At 44.0% G+C, this 17,658-nt stretch overlaps 3 protein-coding genes across 3 annotated transcripts in view; 1 reads left to right on the top strand and 2 right to left on the bottom strand.

The window, feature by feature from the left end:
- The window catches only part of LOC119421198 (caskin-2), a 44,743-nt gene extending 41,840 nt beyond the window's left edge, over positions 1-2,903 (bottom strand). Inside the window, exon 1 of the mRNA XM_037688580.1 lies at positions 2,622-2,903. The gene's annotated coding sequence lies outside the window, so the exon portion shown is untranslated. The remainder of the gene's footprint in view (positions 1-2,621) is intronic.
- A 2,024-nt stretch (positions 2,904-4,927) lies between these two features.
- mettl23 (methyltransferase like 23) lies at positions 4,928-7,626 on the bottom strand. The gene is made up of 5 exons (XM_037689169.1): positions 7,391-7,626; positions 6,261-6,365; positions 5,902-6,139; positions 5,369-5,453; positions 4,928-5,290 (listed from the first exon to the last, which is right to left on the bottom strand). The coding sequence occupies exons 1-5, from the start codon at positions 7,487-7,489 to the stop codon at positions 5,125-5,127; spliced, it is 693 nt and encodes a 230-aa protein (XP_037545097.1). The 5' UTR covers positions 7,490-7,626; the 3' UTR covers positions 4,928-5,124.
- A 1,541-nt stretch (positions 7,627-9,167) lies between these two features.
- Positions 9,168-16,490, top strand: jmjd6 (jumonji domain containing 6, arginine demethylase and lysine hydroxylase). The gene is made up of 6 exons (XM_037689166.1): positions 9,168-9,535; positions 10,898-11,286; positions 11,374-11,660; positions 14,498-14,633; positions 15,247-15,385; positions 15,830-16,490. The coding sequence occupies exons 1-6, from the start codon at positions 9,407-9,409 to the stop codon at positions 15,959-15,961; spliced, it is 1,212 nt and encodes a 403-aa protein (XP_037545094.1). The 5' UTR covers positions 9,168-9,406; the 3' UTR covers positions 15,962-16,490.
- The last annotated feature ends 1,168 nt before the right edge of the window (positions 16,491-17,658 follow it).

The following is a 17,658-nucleotide window of genomic DNA, read 5'->3' on the forward strand; positions in this document are numbered from 1 at the left end:
ACATACATACATCCAACCAACCAATCATCCATTGAACCAACCAACCATCATACCAACAATCCAACCATCAATCATCCATCCAACCAACCAACATTCATACCAACAATCCAACCATCCATCTACCCAACCAAGCAACCAACCATCCAACTAACCAATCATCAAAACAAACATCCAACTAACCAACCAACCATCCATCCATACATCATCCATCCATCTATCCATAGCTGAACTGGTGTATATATATTCTAAATAAATTTACTATTTTAAGCAAAAAGAAAGCAAAGAGAATTATAATTAAGATATAATAGATTTAATGTAAAATTTCCATCCATCCATCATCTTCCTCTTGTTCCGAAGTCAGGTCTTGGGGGCAGCAGCTTGAGCAGGAATGTCCAGACATCTCTTTCCATAGCCACCTCTTCCAGCTTTTCTGGGAGGTCTCCAAGGTGTTCCCAGGCCAACTGAGAGACATGGTCTCTCCAGTGTGTCCTGGGCATTCCCTGGGGTCTCCTCCCTGTTGGACATGCTCAAAGCACTTTCCTAGGGAGGCGCCCAGGGAGCATCCTTACCAGATACCCGAACCACCTCAACTGGCTCCTCTTAATATGGAGGAGCAGTGATTCAACTCCGAGTCTCTCCCGGTTAACTGAACTTCTCACCCTATCTCGTGAACAAAACCCCAAGATACTTGAACTCCTCCACTTGAGGCAGAACCCCACCCTTGACCCGAAGAGAGCAATCCACCCTTTTCCAACAGAGGACCATGGCCTTAGATTGGGAGGTGCTGATTCTCATCCCAGCCGCTTCACACTCGCTGTAAACCACTCCAGTGAGAGCTGAAGATCACGGCACGATGACGCCAAAAGGACCACATCATCTGCAAAGAGCAGAGATGGAATTCTGAGGCCACTGAACCAGACTCCCTCCACCCCCTGGCTGCACCGTGAAATTCTGTCTATAAAAGTTATGAACAGAATATGTGACAACGAGCAGTCCTGGAGGAGTCCAACTCCCACCCTGAAGGGGTCCGACTTACTATCAGCAATGCGAGCCAAACTCTTGCACCGCTTGTATAGAGACCGAACAACCTGTAACAACATGCCCCCAATCCCACACTCACGGGGCACCCCCCACAGTGTACCCCAAAGAACACGGTTGAATGTCTGAACCTAGTGAGGGTAAAGAGCTGGTCCAGTGTTCCACAGCCAGGATAGAACCTGCATTGTTCCTCCTGGATCTGAGGTTCAACTAGTGATCGGACTGACTTTTCCAGTACCCCTGAATACACCTTACCACAGAGGCTAAGGAGAGTGATGCCCCTGTAATTGGGGCACACCCTCTGGTCACACTTTTTGAAGAGGGGAACCACCACCCCAGTCTGCCAATACAATGGCACTGCCCCCATTGTCCACATGATGTTGCACAATCAATTCAATTCAATTTATTTCTATATTTCCAAGTCACAACAGAAGTCATCTCAGGGCACTAAACATAAACATTCATATGTAAAAATAATAATTTAACATTATTTATCTGAGGAGCAGACCACATTGAATTTAACTCCATCACAGAACTCTCATGTTGAACAAGCATGAAGGTGACAGTGGAAAGGAAAAACTCCCTCATGAGGAAGAAACCTTTAGCAGAACCGGGCTCAGGACAAGCGGTCATCTGCTCGACCGGCTGGGTTTGGTAGGAACAGATACACAATGGCAGGTCAAGAATCACGTTAAGATAGAAATAGTATTAGAGCTGGAGGCCAGATTAATGCCATCCAAGGAGGGCGAAAGACTGAAAAATGTATTCCCAAGATGCTCAGGTTCAAAAACTAAAACCTCAGACATCCCCATGGAGAACTTTCAGTTTGATCAAAACTCTAATTTAAATCACAACCTGCTTCACAGAACAGAGCAGGCTTACTTTTCAGGCTGTGTTTCTGTCTGCATTAGCATTCATTCAACCTTTATTTCTACAGGTTAGTCTCAATGAGCCTCGAGGACTCTGTGTTTGGACCCTGGTTCTCCCAGAGTCCTGCTGGGCTTCAGCTGCAGCGTCCAGGACCAACATCCAGCTTCTTCTTTGTGTGATAGAGCTTTAAGCAACGCACGTGTTTTCTTGTTTCTGTTTGAACACACGCACAGATTGTGTTCAGCACACGCACACCTGTGCCAGGTGAGATGAAAGGACGCTTCAAACACACCGACAGACCCGGTTCTGCAGCTGATCTCCTGACTGACGGTTCTGATCTCAGCTGCAGAACCTCCAACCAGCAGGAGAAGGAGGTCAGAGCTTCGTCCTCCTCTTCCTCGCGGAGTTTTTTAGGCTCCGGTTCCTCCTGGTTACATAACCGAGCCGTCAGTCCCGGTGCTCCCCCTGCAGACCCCCCGGAGGAGCGAACCTTCGCCGGGACTCGGAGAGAAGTGGCTCCGCAGAACCACAAACATTCACCTTCCAATAAAACATAAAACTCCCCTGGCTGGAAAACCACGACCGGAGTCCGGTACGTGAACTCACCACCGCCACTCCGACCTTCGGACCGAAGTTGGACCAGAACCGAACGGGTCGTTTTCGCTGAACCAGTTCCATCCAAAAGAACCAACTAACCTTTAAAAGCCACTCACCGTTTCACGGAGGAGTCCGACTCTTCAGAACCGTTCGATCCGAACGGGAAACGGTGGAAAACTCCCAGGAAAGAGGCGTTATTCCTCCCGCTGGAAAAGAGCCAGAAAAGTTCCGTTTCCGTCAAACTCCGGGACACAAACGTCACGGTTCCACCCGCGCTCGTGTTTACCGGAACATTTCCGGACAGAAATCTAACTTTAAGGCTTTAAAAATCTCCGTCTTCCCCCGATTCTCCCTCCTCTCCCTGAATGCCACATTCTCTCCGCTGGATTCTCCCGTTTACACACGCTGTCAAGGTTCCGTAAATGCAACGTAAAACTTCCGTGTGGGCTTTTCAAAATAAAATCGCACGTTGTTTATTTTTATAATTTTAATTCATCCGTGAAAGTCGTGCAGATGTTTTGATTACTTTGTATTGATCTCAAAAACATTTTATTAACTTTTTATATTCTTAATTATTAATATAAATGAGTTACTTGTAAATAATCTTGTTACACCCGCAAAGGTTTTATCCACTTCCTGTTTTCTTCTTCTTCTTCTGCATCAGCTTCATGAAGCTTCAGTGACCCACATTCTCTCCGAGGTGATTATTATGTTCCAATCAGTTAATAATAATAAAAATAATAAAAAGACGTTCTTCAGGTTGGACACATTTTGTCCCTGAAAGACGTGGACAGATAGTGTCCTCCTCAGGGCAGATGAAGACAAAAGTTCCTCCTTGTTGTTGGGACCGAAATAAACTAATAACAAAAATAATAAACAAATGAAACTCATGAATCCAAAATTAAATTATCTTTTAATCAAAACATAGAATTTAAATCAAAAAAGTTCAAATGAGCAGAAAAACAGATTATTTACATTTTGACCGCAGCAAAGATGATTTATAACAGGCCATTCAAATAGCGGCCCGCGGGTGTTTTCAGTCCGGCCCACCAATGAGTTCATAAAAAATATATACATACAGTATTTTTTTTTTTTGTGGGGTGGGGGGTGGGTCTGAGTTTGGGTTCTGCTTATTGCATTTATAATCCAATGCAATAAAACAAAACAAATTTAAAAGGTGACAGATGATTGTAATAGTTTATTTACTAAATCAGGTCTCTCTTGTAAATGAGTCCTCGAGGCTCAATGGGATTTACCTGTATAAATAAAGGTTGACTGACTAAATGACTAACTGCTGGATGTGTGCTGAGGTGGAGCAGGTCAGCAGCTTCAAGTTCCTCAGCATTCACATCACTGAGGATCTGTCCTGGGCTTTACAAACAGACGCTGGGGTCAAGAAAGTCAGACAAAGACTCTACTTCCTAAGAAGACTAAAGGAGTTTGGTACAAACACCAGCATCCTCACCAACTTTTATCGGTGCACCGTTGAGAGCCTGCATCACAGGGTGGTACGGGAACTGCACCAGTCAGAGCCAGAAAGCTCTACAGTGGGTGGTGCAAACAGCAGAGGACATTACTGGTAGCAGTCTCCGCACTATCCAGGACATCTCCCACAACCGATGTCTGTGTAAAGCACGCAGCATCATTTAGGACCACACCCACCCAGCACAAGGACTCTTCCATCTACTACCCTCAGGCAGACGATACAGGAGTCTGTCATCGTGCACAAAATGACTCAAACAGTTATCATCCACAAGCTGTCAGATTACTGAACTCTTGACAAATAACACTGAAAATAACATCAAGACACATCTGTGACAACTAATGTTTATTATTTATTGCTGCTGCACCAAGTGGCTGTATCATGCATGATACAGTATCTATGCATCTACCTTACCATCATTAAATCTCATCTTCACTATATCTGTACAATAACCTGTCACACAACATGTGTAGTTTGTTAATTATGTGCAATATATAAATATATAAATATATATATATATATATATATAAATATATATATATATATATATATATATATATATATATATGTGTGTGTGTGTGTGTGTGTGTGTGTGTGTGTGTGTGCATTTTAGCTTATATTACTACCTTGAGATACTTATTCATTCAAATTCATCATGCTGCACCGTTATATTCTACCATGTTGTTGTTTACTATCTCTCTTTAGGACGTTATAAATATTAGAATTACTTTTTCACTTTTTGGTACTTTTATTTGTGTACCCCAATTGCTTTTAGTATTTTCTTGTTTTTGTAGTTGTTGTTTTTAGCGAGTCAAATTGGTTCTTCTCATCCTGAGCATTTCATTGTACTGTTAACCCTGTGTTAACCTGCATATGACAAATAAACAACGTAACAAATAAACAACATAAATGAACAATACAACAATAAACAACACAACAGCAGTTTAGTTGATTTATGAAGATGTTTTTAAATCTTCTCCTTCAAATGTTAAAATGTTTAATTGTCCAGCAGATCTCAGAACAGCCCACAGCGGCAGGAAGCTGTAAACCAGTTCGACCTGGTCCTGGTACAAAAAAGAACCAGGTCCGACACTGGATAGCTCTTGGGTGTTGTGAGCTCGGAGGTTCTGCAGAACTCACTCCACCTCCTCCTCCTGACTGATGATCATCATCTGGACGCTGTGGCTGCCCGGCAGACTGGACCCGGCCAGCTCAGGTTCTTCAGCACCGAACTCGTCCAGCTGGACTTCGACACAGTTCAGGTTCCACCTGTGGAGCAGAACCTGGATGGACCAGTCGGCGCTGGAACCAGAGAAGGTAGAGTGTTAAATCGAGGAGAACGTTTTGAACGGACCTGGAGGACTCGAACAGCAGCTGTACCTTCGGACTTGGTACGTTGTCCAGAACTGAGCCTTTGGGTTCTTCCTCAGGAGACAAAGGAACGTCACGAGAACGTCTTCAAAATCTGAGACAGTCAACATGATCAGCTGACAAACGGTCCCTGCTAAAGAAACTCTTGAAGTTTTGACACAAAGAAAACCTGCGTCTCCATCACAGACCAGAAGACAAACAACCAGAAGACAAACGACCAGAAGACAAACGTCCAGAAGACAAATGTCCAGAAGACAAACAACCAGAAGACAAACGACCCCCGCTGTTCTTTAAACCTGGATTATTGAGCAGCATCAGGACGTTACAGGAGTCGGCTCCTACTTCCTGTTGAGTCTCAGAATATAAAGTTGTTGGACGCCGTCCCCCTTCAGCAGAGACGTTTAGAGGAAATCGTTTGTTTTGGATCTGGAGACGTCAAACGTCTCTGATTTTTATCATTTTAAAGAAATGGGACAGGCAGCGTCAACAGGCTGCAGAGAAAGAGGTCACTTTGAGCTGGACAGATGGAGACACAAACAGACCTTCAGGATCGTAGAAGACATCTGATCCAAGGACGACGTCCAGCTCCGGGAGCAGGATGAGATCCGGGGACACGTCCCCCCAGGTGAGAGCCAGAACACGGACATCCTGCAGCCCGTTGGCCTCACAGCTCCTCCGGCAGTTCTCCAGACACCGAGGCTCGTCTGAACGGTCGGACAGGATCACCTGCGCACCGCAGCGCGCCGCCACCACGCCTGGCAGACTCACTCCTGCACCGAGCTGAGGACAGGACAGGGGACACACTGTGGACAGCAGGACACTAAATATCTGCTCTGAGCTCTATCTGAAGTCTTTAAACTCCAAGCTGAACAAGTCCTGGTTGTAGAGGAGCGCTCCTCACCTCCAGCACCGTCCTGCCGGTCAGCTCGGCTCTGCGGGTCCACAGGTACTGGGCCAGAACCACCGCACAGGGCCACACGTGCATCCCGTGCTGCGGGTCCAGAACCTGAGACAAAGGATCAGGGAGCGAATGAATCAGAACCAAAGACCTAAAACACAGAACAGTTCTCAGCAAGGTCACAGCAAAAACAAGACACTTTATATTTATGTATGTTTTTAATTAATAAAAGTCAGAGTCCCATTTTCTTTCACTTTAGAAAATTATAAATGGGGCAGCACGGTGGTGCAGTTGGTAGAGCTGCCGCCTCTCAGCAAGCAGGTTGCCTCGGTTCAAATCCCGGCCCGGGACCTTTCTGAGAGTGCAGTTTGCATGTTCTCTCCATGTTGCGTGGGTTTTCTCCAGGAACTCCAGTTTCCTCCCACAGAACAAAAACATACGTATGGCTGATTGGTGACTCTAAATTGTCCCTAGGTGTCCCTGTGACGGACTGGAGACCTGTCCAGGTGTCCCTGTGACGGACTGGAGACCTGTCCAGGTGTCCCTGTGATGGACTGGAGACCTGTCCAGGGTGTCCCCCGCCTCTCACACAGTGACTGTTGGGCACCAGTGACCCCCCGAGACCCAAAAAGTAAGAAGTGTGTAAAGATTATGGAAAAAAATAAATGACTAAAGGTCTAAACATAAACATAAATAACTTTGCTTTAATTAACTTTGCACATTCTTTAAGTGTGATATTTGTACATGCAAAAAGATCTGAAGCTCTCGACCTTGACCTGTTCCTGCACAAACCAACGCAGACATGTTCCTGTTTTTAGTTTTCTACATTGCCTTATAACCTAGCTGTTTTTCTTTTGTTTTTTTAATATCATTTTCTTTCACTCGTTCTTCTCAGTTTATGCTTTCTTTATGTCCACTGTTGTCATCACTCTTTGTTCAGTCAGGTCTCTCTGTAAATGAGTCCTGGAGGCTCAATGAGACTAACCTGTAGAAATAAAGGTTGAATTAATTAATGAATGTGTGAAGAACTAACGTGTTTAAAACCTCAGTTTGTAGCTTTATCAAAAAACATCAGCAGTGATTGATCCGAGTTATTTTTTATTTAAATATTTAGAGTTTAGGATGAAACAGACCTCCGGTATGGAGACAGAAAGCGTCTCCTGACTGTTTTTATCTTCAAACGTGAAAACTTTGTTGGAAACTTCAGGCGTTTCAGCTTCACTCTGCTCCATCGTTCCGGTTAGCTCGGCTAACAAGCTAACACACGCTAACACATGCTAACGGTAAACAATTACATCACCGGTTTACTTTACTCTTCGTAATAAATGCTCCGACTTTCATTCAAATGTTGATTCTCGTGATATTTTTCAGCGACAGCCACGCTTATTCTTCTTCTACGGTGAACAACAAAACATAGACATTCATTAAATAGACGCGGATGACCAGAGGTTAGTCCGGACCGCCGCCATATTGGAGAGGGAAAGAGATCAGAACAGTCCAAAGAACAGAAAATACCTTTAGAAGGATTTTATTCTGTAAGTTTATACTGTACAGCTGTAGTTGAACTGGTGTGTATTAAAAAAAATACTATTTTAAACAAAAATGAAGAAAACAAACTTGTAATTACAATGTAATAGATTTAATGTCAAATTTCCATCCATCCATCATCTTCCTCTTGTTCTGAAGTCAGGTCTTGTGGCAGCATATTGAGCAGGGAGGTCTACACTTCTCTTTCCACAGCCACCTCGTCCAGCTCTTCTGGGAGGACTCCCAGATGTTCCCAGGCCAAACTGAGAGATGTAGTTTCTCCAGCGCGTCCTGGGTCTTCTCCAGATCAGACATGCCTGAAGCACCTCCCGAGGGAGGTGCCCAGGGAGCATCTTTACCAGAGGAGCAGCGGATCTACTCTGAGTCTCTCCTGATAACTGAACTTCTCACCTGATCTCTAAGGGAGAGTCCAGCTACCCTGCAGAGGAAACTCATTTCAACCTCCTGTATCCACGATCTCATTATTTCAGTTACTACCCAGAGTTCATGACCAGAGGTGAGGAACGTAAACCGAGAGCTTTGCCTTACATTTGTTCATTCAACCTTTATTTATACGGGTTAGTCTCACTGAGCCTCGAGGACTCATTTACAAGAGAGACCTGTTTTAAACAGAACACAGATGAGGAACAGACAACAGTAGACAATCCTATAAAACATATAAACAGCTACATTATAAACATGTCTGCCTTACAGCTCAGCTCCCTCTTCACCACAACGGACCAGCACGACATGTATGCCAGTGGAGCGCCAGATAAGATGAAATTTATTAAAATTAAGTGGAATATCAAAGTACGTCTTCATTTATTTTATTGGCCTTTTTTTTCCCCTACAAAATTGTACTTATAATTTTCTAAATATTTAAATAAATAAATAAATACAGAATAAAATTAATCATACACAAAACATTGCATTACATTAATTAAGATAATAAAATAAAGCGATGCTCAGTAATACCAATATAAAAGTCGCATTGCAGAGATTTTTAATTGCAACAATTTAAGAAAAAATCAAAAAGAGAGACTTTTTTAGCATTCATATTCTACTGTTAAAATAATAAAGCTCAAGACAATGGCTATCAAACTAATTCATTCATTCAACCTTTATTTATACAGGTTAATCCCACTGAGCCTCAGGGACTCATTTACAAGAGATACTGTATATGTCTATAGTTGGCTCTGTCTCCCCTCCCAATATGGCGCATTCCGCCGTATTCCTCCATGCACTGTCTACACTTGGATCTACGTTCTTTATGTTTATGACAAAAAAAAGCGACCTCAACTAGGTCAAGGGTCGAACATCGTTTTTGTAACCCAATCAGCGTTAAGCTTTAAATGCCTTTGCAGCCAATCAGCTTCCAGAATATTTATTATGGGCGGGTCTTATCGCGTTATCAATTTTAAAAGCACAGTATCCACCGCTGTTAGCAGTTTGCTAAACTTTACAGAGCAGCAGAAATCTGGTGATATAAATCCGAGGACGCCTTCAAGATCCTGCTCAGCGTGTGTTATTGGGACAATCAGACGTGTAGGGAGGTTTTTTTTCAGTGTGGCTAGTGACTGTAGCCCCGGGTTAGCTTGATAACAAAAACGCAGGAGGAAGAAATGAACCATAAAAGTAAGAAGAGATTAAAAGAGGCGAAACGGAGCGCCAGGCCGGAGCTGAAGGACTCGCTAGACTGGATCAAACACGGCTACAATGAGACTTTCGACCTGTCACACCGCACCGTGAAGGTAACGCCATGTTGCTTCAGAGCAGAGCTAACTGGTTAGCAGCGGCTAGCACCGTTAGCCTGTGGGTGCTAGCCGCTGCTAACGGAGTGCAGCTGGTCACGTAGTTCATGCAGGAGCTGCTGTTTCAGCTCTTTGAACGTTTTAACAGGAATAAAACAAAGTTAACGAGGCAAACGTGGATTATAATCTGAGCTAATGAGTGGAATGTTCTGAATCCCGGTTTTAAACTTTTTTTAAATGAATTATTGTGCCATGTTTTACCCCAACTTTAACTTTATTATTATTTAACTTGGTTCAGTTCATGACACGTGACTGTATTTCCAATTAAAAGTAATTTGATGAAACGATTCAGCTTTTTAATTGATTTACCTCAATACTGCAATATTTTATAACTTTCATTCAACCTTTATTTCTTCAGGTTAGTCCCATTGAGCTGCGAGGACTCGTTTACAAGAGAGACCTGATTTAAAGAGTGATGATGATAATGGTAGACCATCATAAAATAAAGCATATAAACTGAAAAACAAAATGTATATGGAAGAAAATTATATTAACCTTCTAAGACCTGAACTCTTGCATATGTGGATGCCATGTCCAAGGAGGTTAAAAACAAGAAAACGACACAGAGCAACATTACAGAGCGATGTAGAAAACTAAAAACAGGAACATGTCTGGGTTGGGTTTTGCATGAACTTAGCAGATGTTTGAAGAGAGGTCGAGATCTTCAGATCTTTTTACAAGATGTTCTAGGAAACTGGAGCGGAGTAGGAGAAGGCCCTTTTGCCAAGTTTCATGATGTAATCTGAATATTAAACCGTTAATTGTTAAGACAAATTTGTTTTACGTTAAAACTTGGATAAATGCTGTTTATGGATCTGATCGGGTTGTGGAATATTTTCAGTTTGATTTGGAATTTCTTTCAACTTATTTTTTACAACAGCTGTTAAATCTGATGTTTTTATTTAAATTCTTAAATGATCTGAAAACAAAAGTTGTCAGTTGGGTGTGTTTTTTAGTTTTCTGACTTGAAACTGATGTTTTTTTTTTACTGTAATCCGTCTTTAAATGATAATCTCTGTTCACGTCAGTTTGATCTCCAGGGTGGCAGGAAGTGTTTTCATGTGAAGATGGACTTTGACTTTACACACCTGACTCTGAACAAAGTGCGGATCTGAGTCGTAACTGTGTGAACCGTCTGGTTCTGGATGGGTTTTATGTGGGTCTGAGCCCGGTTCCTCAGTTTGGGTCGTGTTCATCCCTTCAGACTCTAGTTATTGAGTTGATGGCTGAATGTTTTTCATCCAGCTTGACTGAAGGACACGTCTTCAGTGTTAGTCTTTATGAGCATGTCCTCTGTTCCAGGACAATGTGGAGCGCGTGGACGCGCTCCGTCTTGCTCCAGAAGAGTTCATCCAGCGCTTTGAGCGGCCCTACAAACCCGTAGTCCTGCTCAACTGCCAGGAGAGTTGGCCTGCCCGCGAAAAATGGACCCTGGAGCGCCTCAAACGCAAATACCGCAACCAGAAGTTCAAGTGCGGGGAGGACAACGACGGCTACTCTGTGAAGATGAAGATGAAGTACTACGTAGAGTACCTGGAGTCCACCAGAGATGACAGTCCGCTCTACATCTTTGACAGCAGCTACGGCGAGCACGCCAAGCGACGGAAGCTGCTGGAGGACTACGAGGTGCCCGTGTTCTTCATGGATGACCTGTTCCAGTTCGCAGGAGAGAAACGCCGCCCACCGTACAGGTCCGGGGTTAAACCATCGAGTCTGGTTCAGTCTTCTGCAGAGTCTGCTTTCTGTTTCTAGTTTATATTTCTCATTTATCCCATCAGATGGTTCGTGATGGGCCCGGCCCGTTCTGGTACCGGTATCCACATTGACCCACTTGGCACCAGTGCCTGGAACGCCCTGGTCCAGGGCCACAAGAGGTGGTGTCTGTTCCCCACCAACACGCCGCGAGAGCTCATCAAAGTGACCCGAGAGGACGGGGGGAACCAGCAGGACGAGGCTATCACCTGGTTCAACGTGATCTACCCCCGAACGCAGCAGCCGTCCTGGCCCCAGGAGTTCAGACCGCTGGAGATCCTGCAGAGACCCGGAGAGACCGTCTTCGTTCCGGGTCAGTGAAGCTGCTCTCACTGTAGATGTTTTTATTTAGAACATCCTAAACCAGTGTTTATTGTTTTAACACGCAAAAAAGTCTGCATCTGCTCCAGAATGAAAAAACTGAAATTTAACGAAAACTGTTAAAAGAACAGTCGTCAGAAAATTAATCTTTTTATTTAAATTATGATAAAAATCTGAGTAGAATTTATGAATTGGGATTATTTTTCATTATTCTACTTTTGTGTTGCTTTGAGATTTACCTGTAGCGGTGAAAGAAAACGGATTCCTCGGGTGTAAAAACGTTTTTAATGATCAGAAGAAAAACGGAGTTTGTTGCTTTATAAGTTGATCTAAGTTACTATGATAAAAATCCAGAAAAACATGTAAAATAATGTCAGTACTATTTAAAATACTATTTGTGACAACTGCTTCACTAGTCTCAGCTTGGTCCAGAGCTTGCACACATCTCTGGGTGTCAGTGCAGGTACCGTACGGCCAGACCGTGCTGGTGGAGCTCCTCTGATGATGGACAAAGAACCAATGAGAGAGGACCGTTGAGCCTGATGACAGGTCTGCTGAAGTGGTGGTTGCAGTAAAATAGTTTGACAACAAATGTGTCAACCTTCTGAGCAACTTGTGGGATCATCATGCCTCTTTCAACTGGTGGAGCAAGGAGTCCAATACAAAAATGGCTGTCCCATGCCCATCACTCGTCCTGCTTACAATGAGCATGGGAGGAACTGATCCTTCTGACATGCTGTGCTGGTACACCTGTACAAGACCCCAGCTAAGGCCAGGAGATGGTATATTCCCCTGTTAGGATACATCCTTGACCTGTGCACTGGGACTGTGGGCTTCTCAACCAGAAGCTGATGTTCTGTTTAATGCCCCTGTACTTAAACACATACCAGTATTTACTGTACACAGAAATATATATATATATATATATATATATATATATTTTACTTTTATTTCAATATGTACCAGTCTTGACTGACTGCTATTAAAAATAAATCTGACAACTTCTCCACCGTTGAGCTCTCATGACGGGAAGGGGAATGGGGGAAGACTCTGCTTCGTGTTCGGATGTGACTTTAAAATGAGATCTTGATATTTAAACGCATATTTACTGACACAGAAATATGTCGCACAGAAAGAATTTTTAATTTTATTAAAACATGTACTGGACTTGACTGCTTTGCGTCTCCAATCCTGACCATCGACATGTTGATGCATCTACATGCAGCCGTTTCCTCCTTCAGCCGATCGCTTTTAACATGAAAACTGCGTGATAAGAAATTCTCTGTGCGTTTTCCATCATCTCTGAACAAATGAACAGGTCTGTGCATGAAGCGCAAAATCCTGTAACAACACGGAGACGATCTGAAAAAATTGATGCATGTCTATGTCGGGGGATGGTCCTCGTGAGTACCTCGTTGGTCATTCAGGTTAGACTTCTGGTCACATGATGTGAGTGGGTGGAGTTATGGTTGGATATTTGAAACCCTGAGCAAGAGTCGTCCATCCGATTACCTGAGCATTCTCTCTCTGTCACAAACGTCTGCCCCCATGAGGGGTGGGGTGCTTGGAGCCACAAGCTCTGTCAAAGAAAATGTTAGTCAGTGGCAGGAAGCTACTGAGACAACAGGAAGTCCTTCAAAATAAAATGTGAAAATATACATTTTGAAAATCATGAAAAAATAGTATAAATAAGACGCTCCTGCATATAAACAGCGGGGTACAAAGAGTGAGACAAAAGTAGCGGCTTGTACACCAGCAATTACGGTAATGCTTGGAATCACACCAGTGAGGTGTGTTGAGTTGGAAAGTTTGGAACATTTTTAATAAGTTTAGCACAGTTTTATTATGTTTGGATATTTTACAAGTTTAAATCAAATCCAACACTACAGCTTGAATCAAGCCACCAGAAATGTGGCTCTTGTTCCTAAATTATGTAACAAGTCCACCACAAGTGAGCTTTCGTGAGATTTGTAAGAAATGGAACCGTTTCCTCTGTTGCACGACCTTGATTAGTTTTTATTACAAAAGTCAATGTTTTGCACAAGAGCACTCAGTCAGGGGTCGACTTAATTTGAGCTGTTGCACTTTGTTCCATGCCATCAACCTGAAATTTAATAAATGCAAGATTTAATAATTTCTGTATTTTCTTTTGTTTAAAAAAAAAATGTTGTTGGCAAACTACAAGAAATAAAATATATTCAATGTCCTGGATTTTCCTTTTTGTATTTGTAATTGTACATTAAGTGACATCTCAACCGTTTGGTCGAGGTCCAGATTTTCAGAATGTGTTAGTAACGTGTTTGTTATAAAAGTTGGTGATTCGTTGTCGTCACCCACAGAAATAAGAAATGCAGAAACACATTTTCAGTTTTTCTCGGTGGGGCAGTTCAGTTAAAGGGTTAAATTTAAATAAATCTTCAAATCGGTTTGAGTCTGATCATCAGTAAATCAGTGAACAGATGGTCGTCTGTCCCAGCAGAGACCAACACCTGTTCTGGTTCTGAAGACTGTGGCTCTGACCCATATTCACCTAAAGCATCAGAGCAGACGAGGTCGGATTAGACTGATCGCAGACAAAGCTCCAGGAATTAGACCCTGACCGTCTGTAGCCCCGAGACGGCCTGTCCTGAACTCCCATCGGTTCAGAGTCAACAGAACCTTGTGGACCTCCTGATCCAGATTCTGATAATCCTGACTGCCTCTGGTCCTTTACAGCGGTCTGGATCAGCAGTTTTCAGAACCGGTTTTGTTCTGATGAACACGAGTCTTAAGTGGTTCTGGTTGGTTCCATCTTGTCTCTGGGTTTGACATCCTGTCGTTGTCTTTTAGGTGGGTGGTGGCACGTGGTGCTCAACTTGGACACAGCGATCGCCATCACTCAGAACTTCGCCAGCTCCACCAACTTCCCCATCGTCTGGCACAAAACGGTCCGAGGACGACCCAAACTGTCCAGGAAGTGGTACCGGTACGTCCTCATGTCTGAATCGTCAGGACGCCGAGTGATCCGAGCTAGCGTCACGTTCTGCTGCTGCTCGGCTTTTGATAAATATTCAGTCACTAAAATAAAGTTTCTGAACATTCAAGTGAATTCTGTTCAAAATTCTATTTTTATAATTTTTTTTTAAATAAAAAAGTTTCTGAAATTACAGAAAACGTGGAGCAATTCCTGTAAACTGTGAAACTTCAGTTTAGACATTTACTCCTAACGTTAAGGGTGAAACCCCACGTGGGTCATTTTGACCCGAGGGCAGCGGGAGGAGAATCAAACCTGTGGAACACGGCGTGATGTTGAGCTAAATGGTGAAATTGGCTGAAGAAGCTAAAACCAGCAGGACTGTAAAATGTACCGGGTCAAACGGCTGAAGCAGAGACGTGGTTCTGTTCGGACCTTTCTCTGAATTAAAGAACGTTTTTATGCGAACGTCTGCAGAAGATTGTAAAACAAACTGAACTGTTTGTTTTGGGTCACTTCGATCAGTTTACATTCAGACGCCTGTTCTCGAGGTTCTGACCCGTTTCGTTGGCTTTGTTCTGTGGGATCAACAGGGAAAGGTTCAAAGCTGTTGTTGTTGTTTCAGAGTTCTGAAGCAGGAGCGTCCGGACCTGGCGGCGCTGGCTGACAAAGTGGACCTGCAGGAGTCCACCGGCATCGCCTCGGACAGCTCCAGTGACTCTTCGTCCTCGTCTTCGTCGAGCTCGTCGGACTCTAATTCTGATGTGAGTTCTGAAACGACACGGACCTGTTGCTCCTTTTTGTCCTGCGGCAGCACCCATAGGGCCCTGGTACCGTAACAGACGGCGTGGAGCGCAGCGAGCCTCGTTTTGTTCAGGCTCGTGACAAAAGTCGATTTTTGCTTCAGCATCAGGAAGTTTAACGAGCGGGAAAATGACGACGCTCCGACCCCCAGGACCCTGCGGTCCTTTAGGATCAGTTATTTAGATGAACGAGGAGCACCTGGACAGGTGTTTGACTCGAGCAGTAAAATGTTCAGACGTTTAAACCTGAGCCTGAATTTTTCCTCAGAACCATCTTCAGTCTTTTAAATGGACCCTTTTCTCTCCTCCAGACGTTCCTGTGAGCATTCTGGATCCACGGGTCTCCAGACACTCCTTGTTGAGTCCAGTCTCGGTGTGTAACTCGTGTTTTCGTGTCTCCTGCAGGCCGAGTCGGGTTCTGAGGGCGATGCCGTCTCCCACCGCAGGAAGAAGAGGCGAACCTGCGGGACGATGGCTAACGGAGACTCCACCAGCCAGGACGACTGCATCAGCAAGGAGAGGTGCTCGTCACGGTGACCCTCGCCTGTCCGGACCTCCAGCTGGTCCGGGTCCTGATCTGGTCCGGCTGTCTTCAGAGGCTCTCCTCCTGGGCCAGGTCCTGCTGCAGACCTGCATCACTGTGCTTTTAAAGCGACTGAACCTTTGGGGGGAGGGTCGACGCAGCGGCACCGCCTTTGACTCTAAATCACATTTTCTGTCAGTTCAGGCCAAAATGAACCGTTCGTTGCTGCGTTCAAGTCAGCTCGGAGATCAGAGACTCCTGAGAGTGCACTGGAACTTTAACGCCACCTGCTTGTTGTTTTGTGTCATAACATTTAGTTTAAATTGAATTAAAGACCAACTTTAAGTTGTTTAACTTATTTTCACATCTGGTACAAACGTTTGGGTTTCTGACACCTGAGGTGAACAAACGCAGCATCAAACGGGGTTGCCTTCGTTTTTTAAACGCGATCAAAAGATCAGAAAACGGTTTTAAATGTTCTGCCGTTCACATGTTTCCTGAGTTTAAAGTTTCCCACATCGTTGTAGTTTCCAAAGAAAAGCCTTAAGATGAACTGAGTTCACGTGTTTGTGTGTCTGATTCTGCTCGGTTGGACGGTCCGGTCCAACCCTGTGAACCCTAAACCCAGAATCACATTGATCGAAGCTGATGAACGTTTCTGCTTCAGACCTGAGCTCTGGATATTTGTCTGTTCTGGAAAACCTCTTCAGATGTTCTGTAAAGTCTGATGAAAGAGAAAGTTCTGGGAGCCTGGCGCCTGGATGTGACCCGGTTCAGACGTTTTTATTCAACCCGATCACATGATGCCTCGGTTCTGATGTGGTCCAATTACTGCTGCTGAATAAAACCTTTTCTATCTGCCGTCCTGTCTCATTCCTTCATTTAAACTTCAACGATGAAGCATTCACACACAAACGTTCGGCTCTTTTGGTGCAACTTTAGCTTTTTGAAATATTTAGCCTTTTCTGACATTTTGTTCTCAGAAACTGAATTGAGCTCATTTTACATCCTTCACATCTTTAGATGTTTACAACCTTTTACTGCTCCTTTCACATTTTGTTCTGCTTCAGCTTCTTTCAGCTTCCTGCTGAAAATTTAAACTTTTTTCAGCTCCTGTGCTCCTTTCAGCGTTTTCTGCTATTTCAGCTACTATTGAGCTGTCTGCTGATTTTAGCATTTTAAGCCACACTTGTTTTTTTTCCTTTGTACCCCTCTTTTTTTGTGGCTAAGATTTTCGAGTGCAGGTCTGATACCAAGGGCCTCAGCAAGATCTATACACTGCTCAGTTCATACCATGAGTCCAGTCTGGACTCCCTTAAACTGAAATGGGAAGCGGACTTGGAGGAACCAAGATCAGACTCGATCTGGAGAAGGATCATTAAGAACATTTATTCATCCTCAATCTGTCCGAGACATGCTGTAATTCAACTGAAGGTAGTGCACAGGTTGCGCTGGTCCAAAGACAAGTTGTCCAAGATCAAGGCTGATCTGGACCCTGCATGCAATTGTTGCAAACGAACTTCAGCTACACTCCTGCATACCTTCTGGACCTGTCCCAAGCTGCGGACCTTCTCTGGAGTGTATGGACTGTACACCCATCACTGTTCAGGATGGTCCCAGTGGACATGCCCTTCAGCAACCGTGAGATGATGTGGTTGCCTTTGGCTCTCTTCTGGTTAGGAGGCTAATTTTATGCAATTGGAAGGACCCC

This window comes from Nematolebias whitei, chromosome 15, assembly GCF_014905685.2.
Source record: "Nematolebias whitei isolate Nwh7 chromosome 15, NemWhi1, whole genome shotgun sequence".
In the NCBI taxonomy this organism is placed as follows: Eukaryota; Metazoa; Chordata; class Actinopteri; order Cyprinodontiformes; family Rivulidae; genus Nematolebias; species Nematolebias whitei.

Excerpts from the sequence above, each read along its gene's own strand:
- mettl23 (XM_037689169.1), bottom strand. The coding sequence starts at position 7,489 with ATGGAGCAGAGTGAAGCTGAAACGCCTGAAGTTTCCAACAAAGTTTTC. Across the intron at positions 5,454-5,901 it reads TGTCTTCTACGATCCTGAAG|ATTTTGAAGACGTTCTCGTG; the intron begins GTCTGTTTGTGT and ends TGACTGTCTCAG. Across the intron at positions 5,291-5,368 it reads ACAACGTACCAAGTCCGAAG|CGCCGACTGGTCCATCCAGG; the intron begins GTACAGCTGCTG and ends CTCTGGTTCCAG.
- jmjd6 (XM_037689166.1), top strand. The coding sequence starts at position 9,407 with ATGAACCATAAAAGTAAGAAGAGATTAAAAGAGGCGAAACGGAGCGCC. Across the intron at positions 9,536-10,897 it reads TGTCACACCGCACCGTGAAG|GACAATGTGGAGCGCGTGGA; the intron begins GTAACGCCATGT and ends CCTCTGTTCCAG. Across the intron at positions 11,661-14,497 it reads AGAGACCGTCTTCGTTCCGG|GTGGGTGGTGGCACGTGGTG; the intron begins GTCAGTGAAGCT and ends GTTGTCTTTTAG.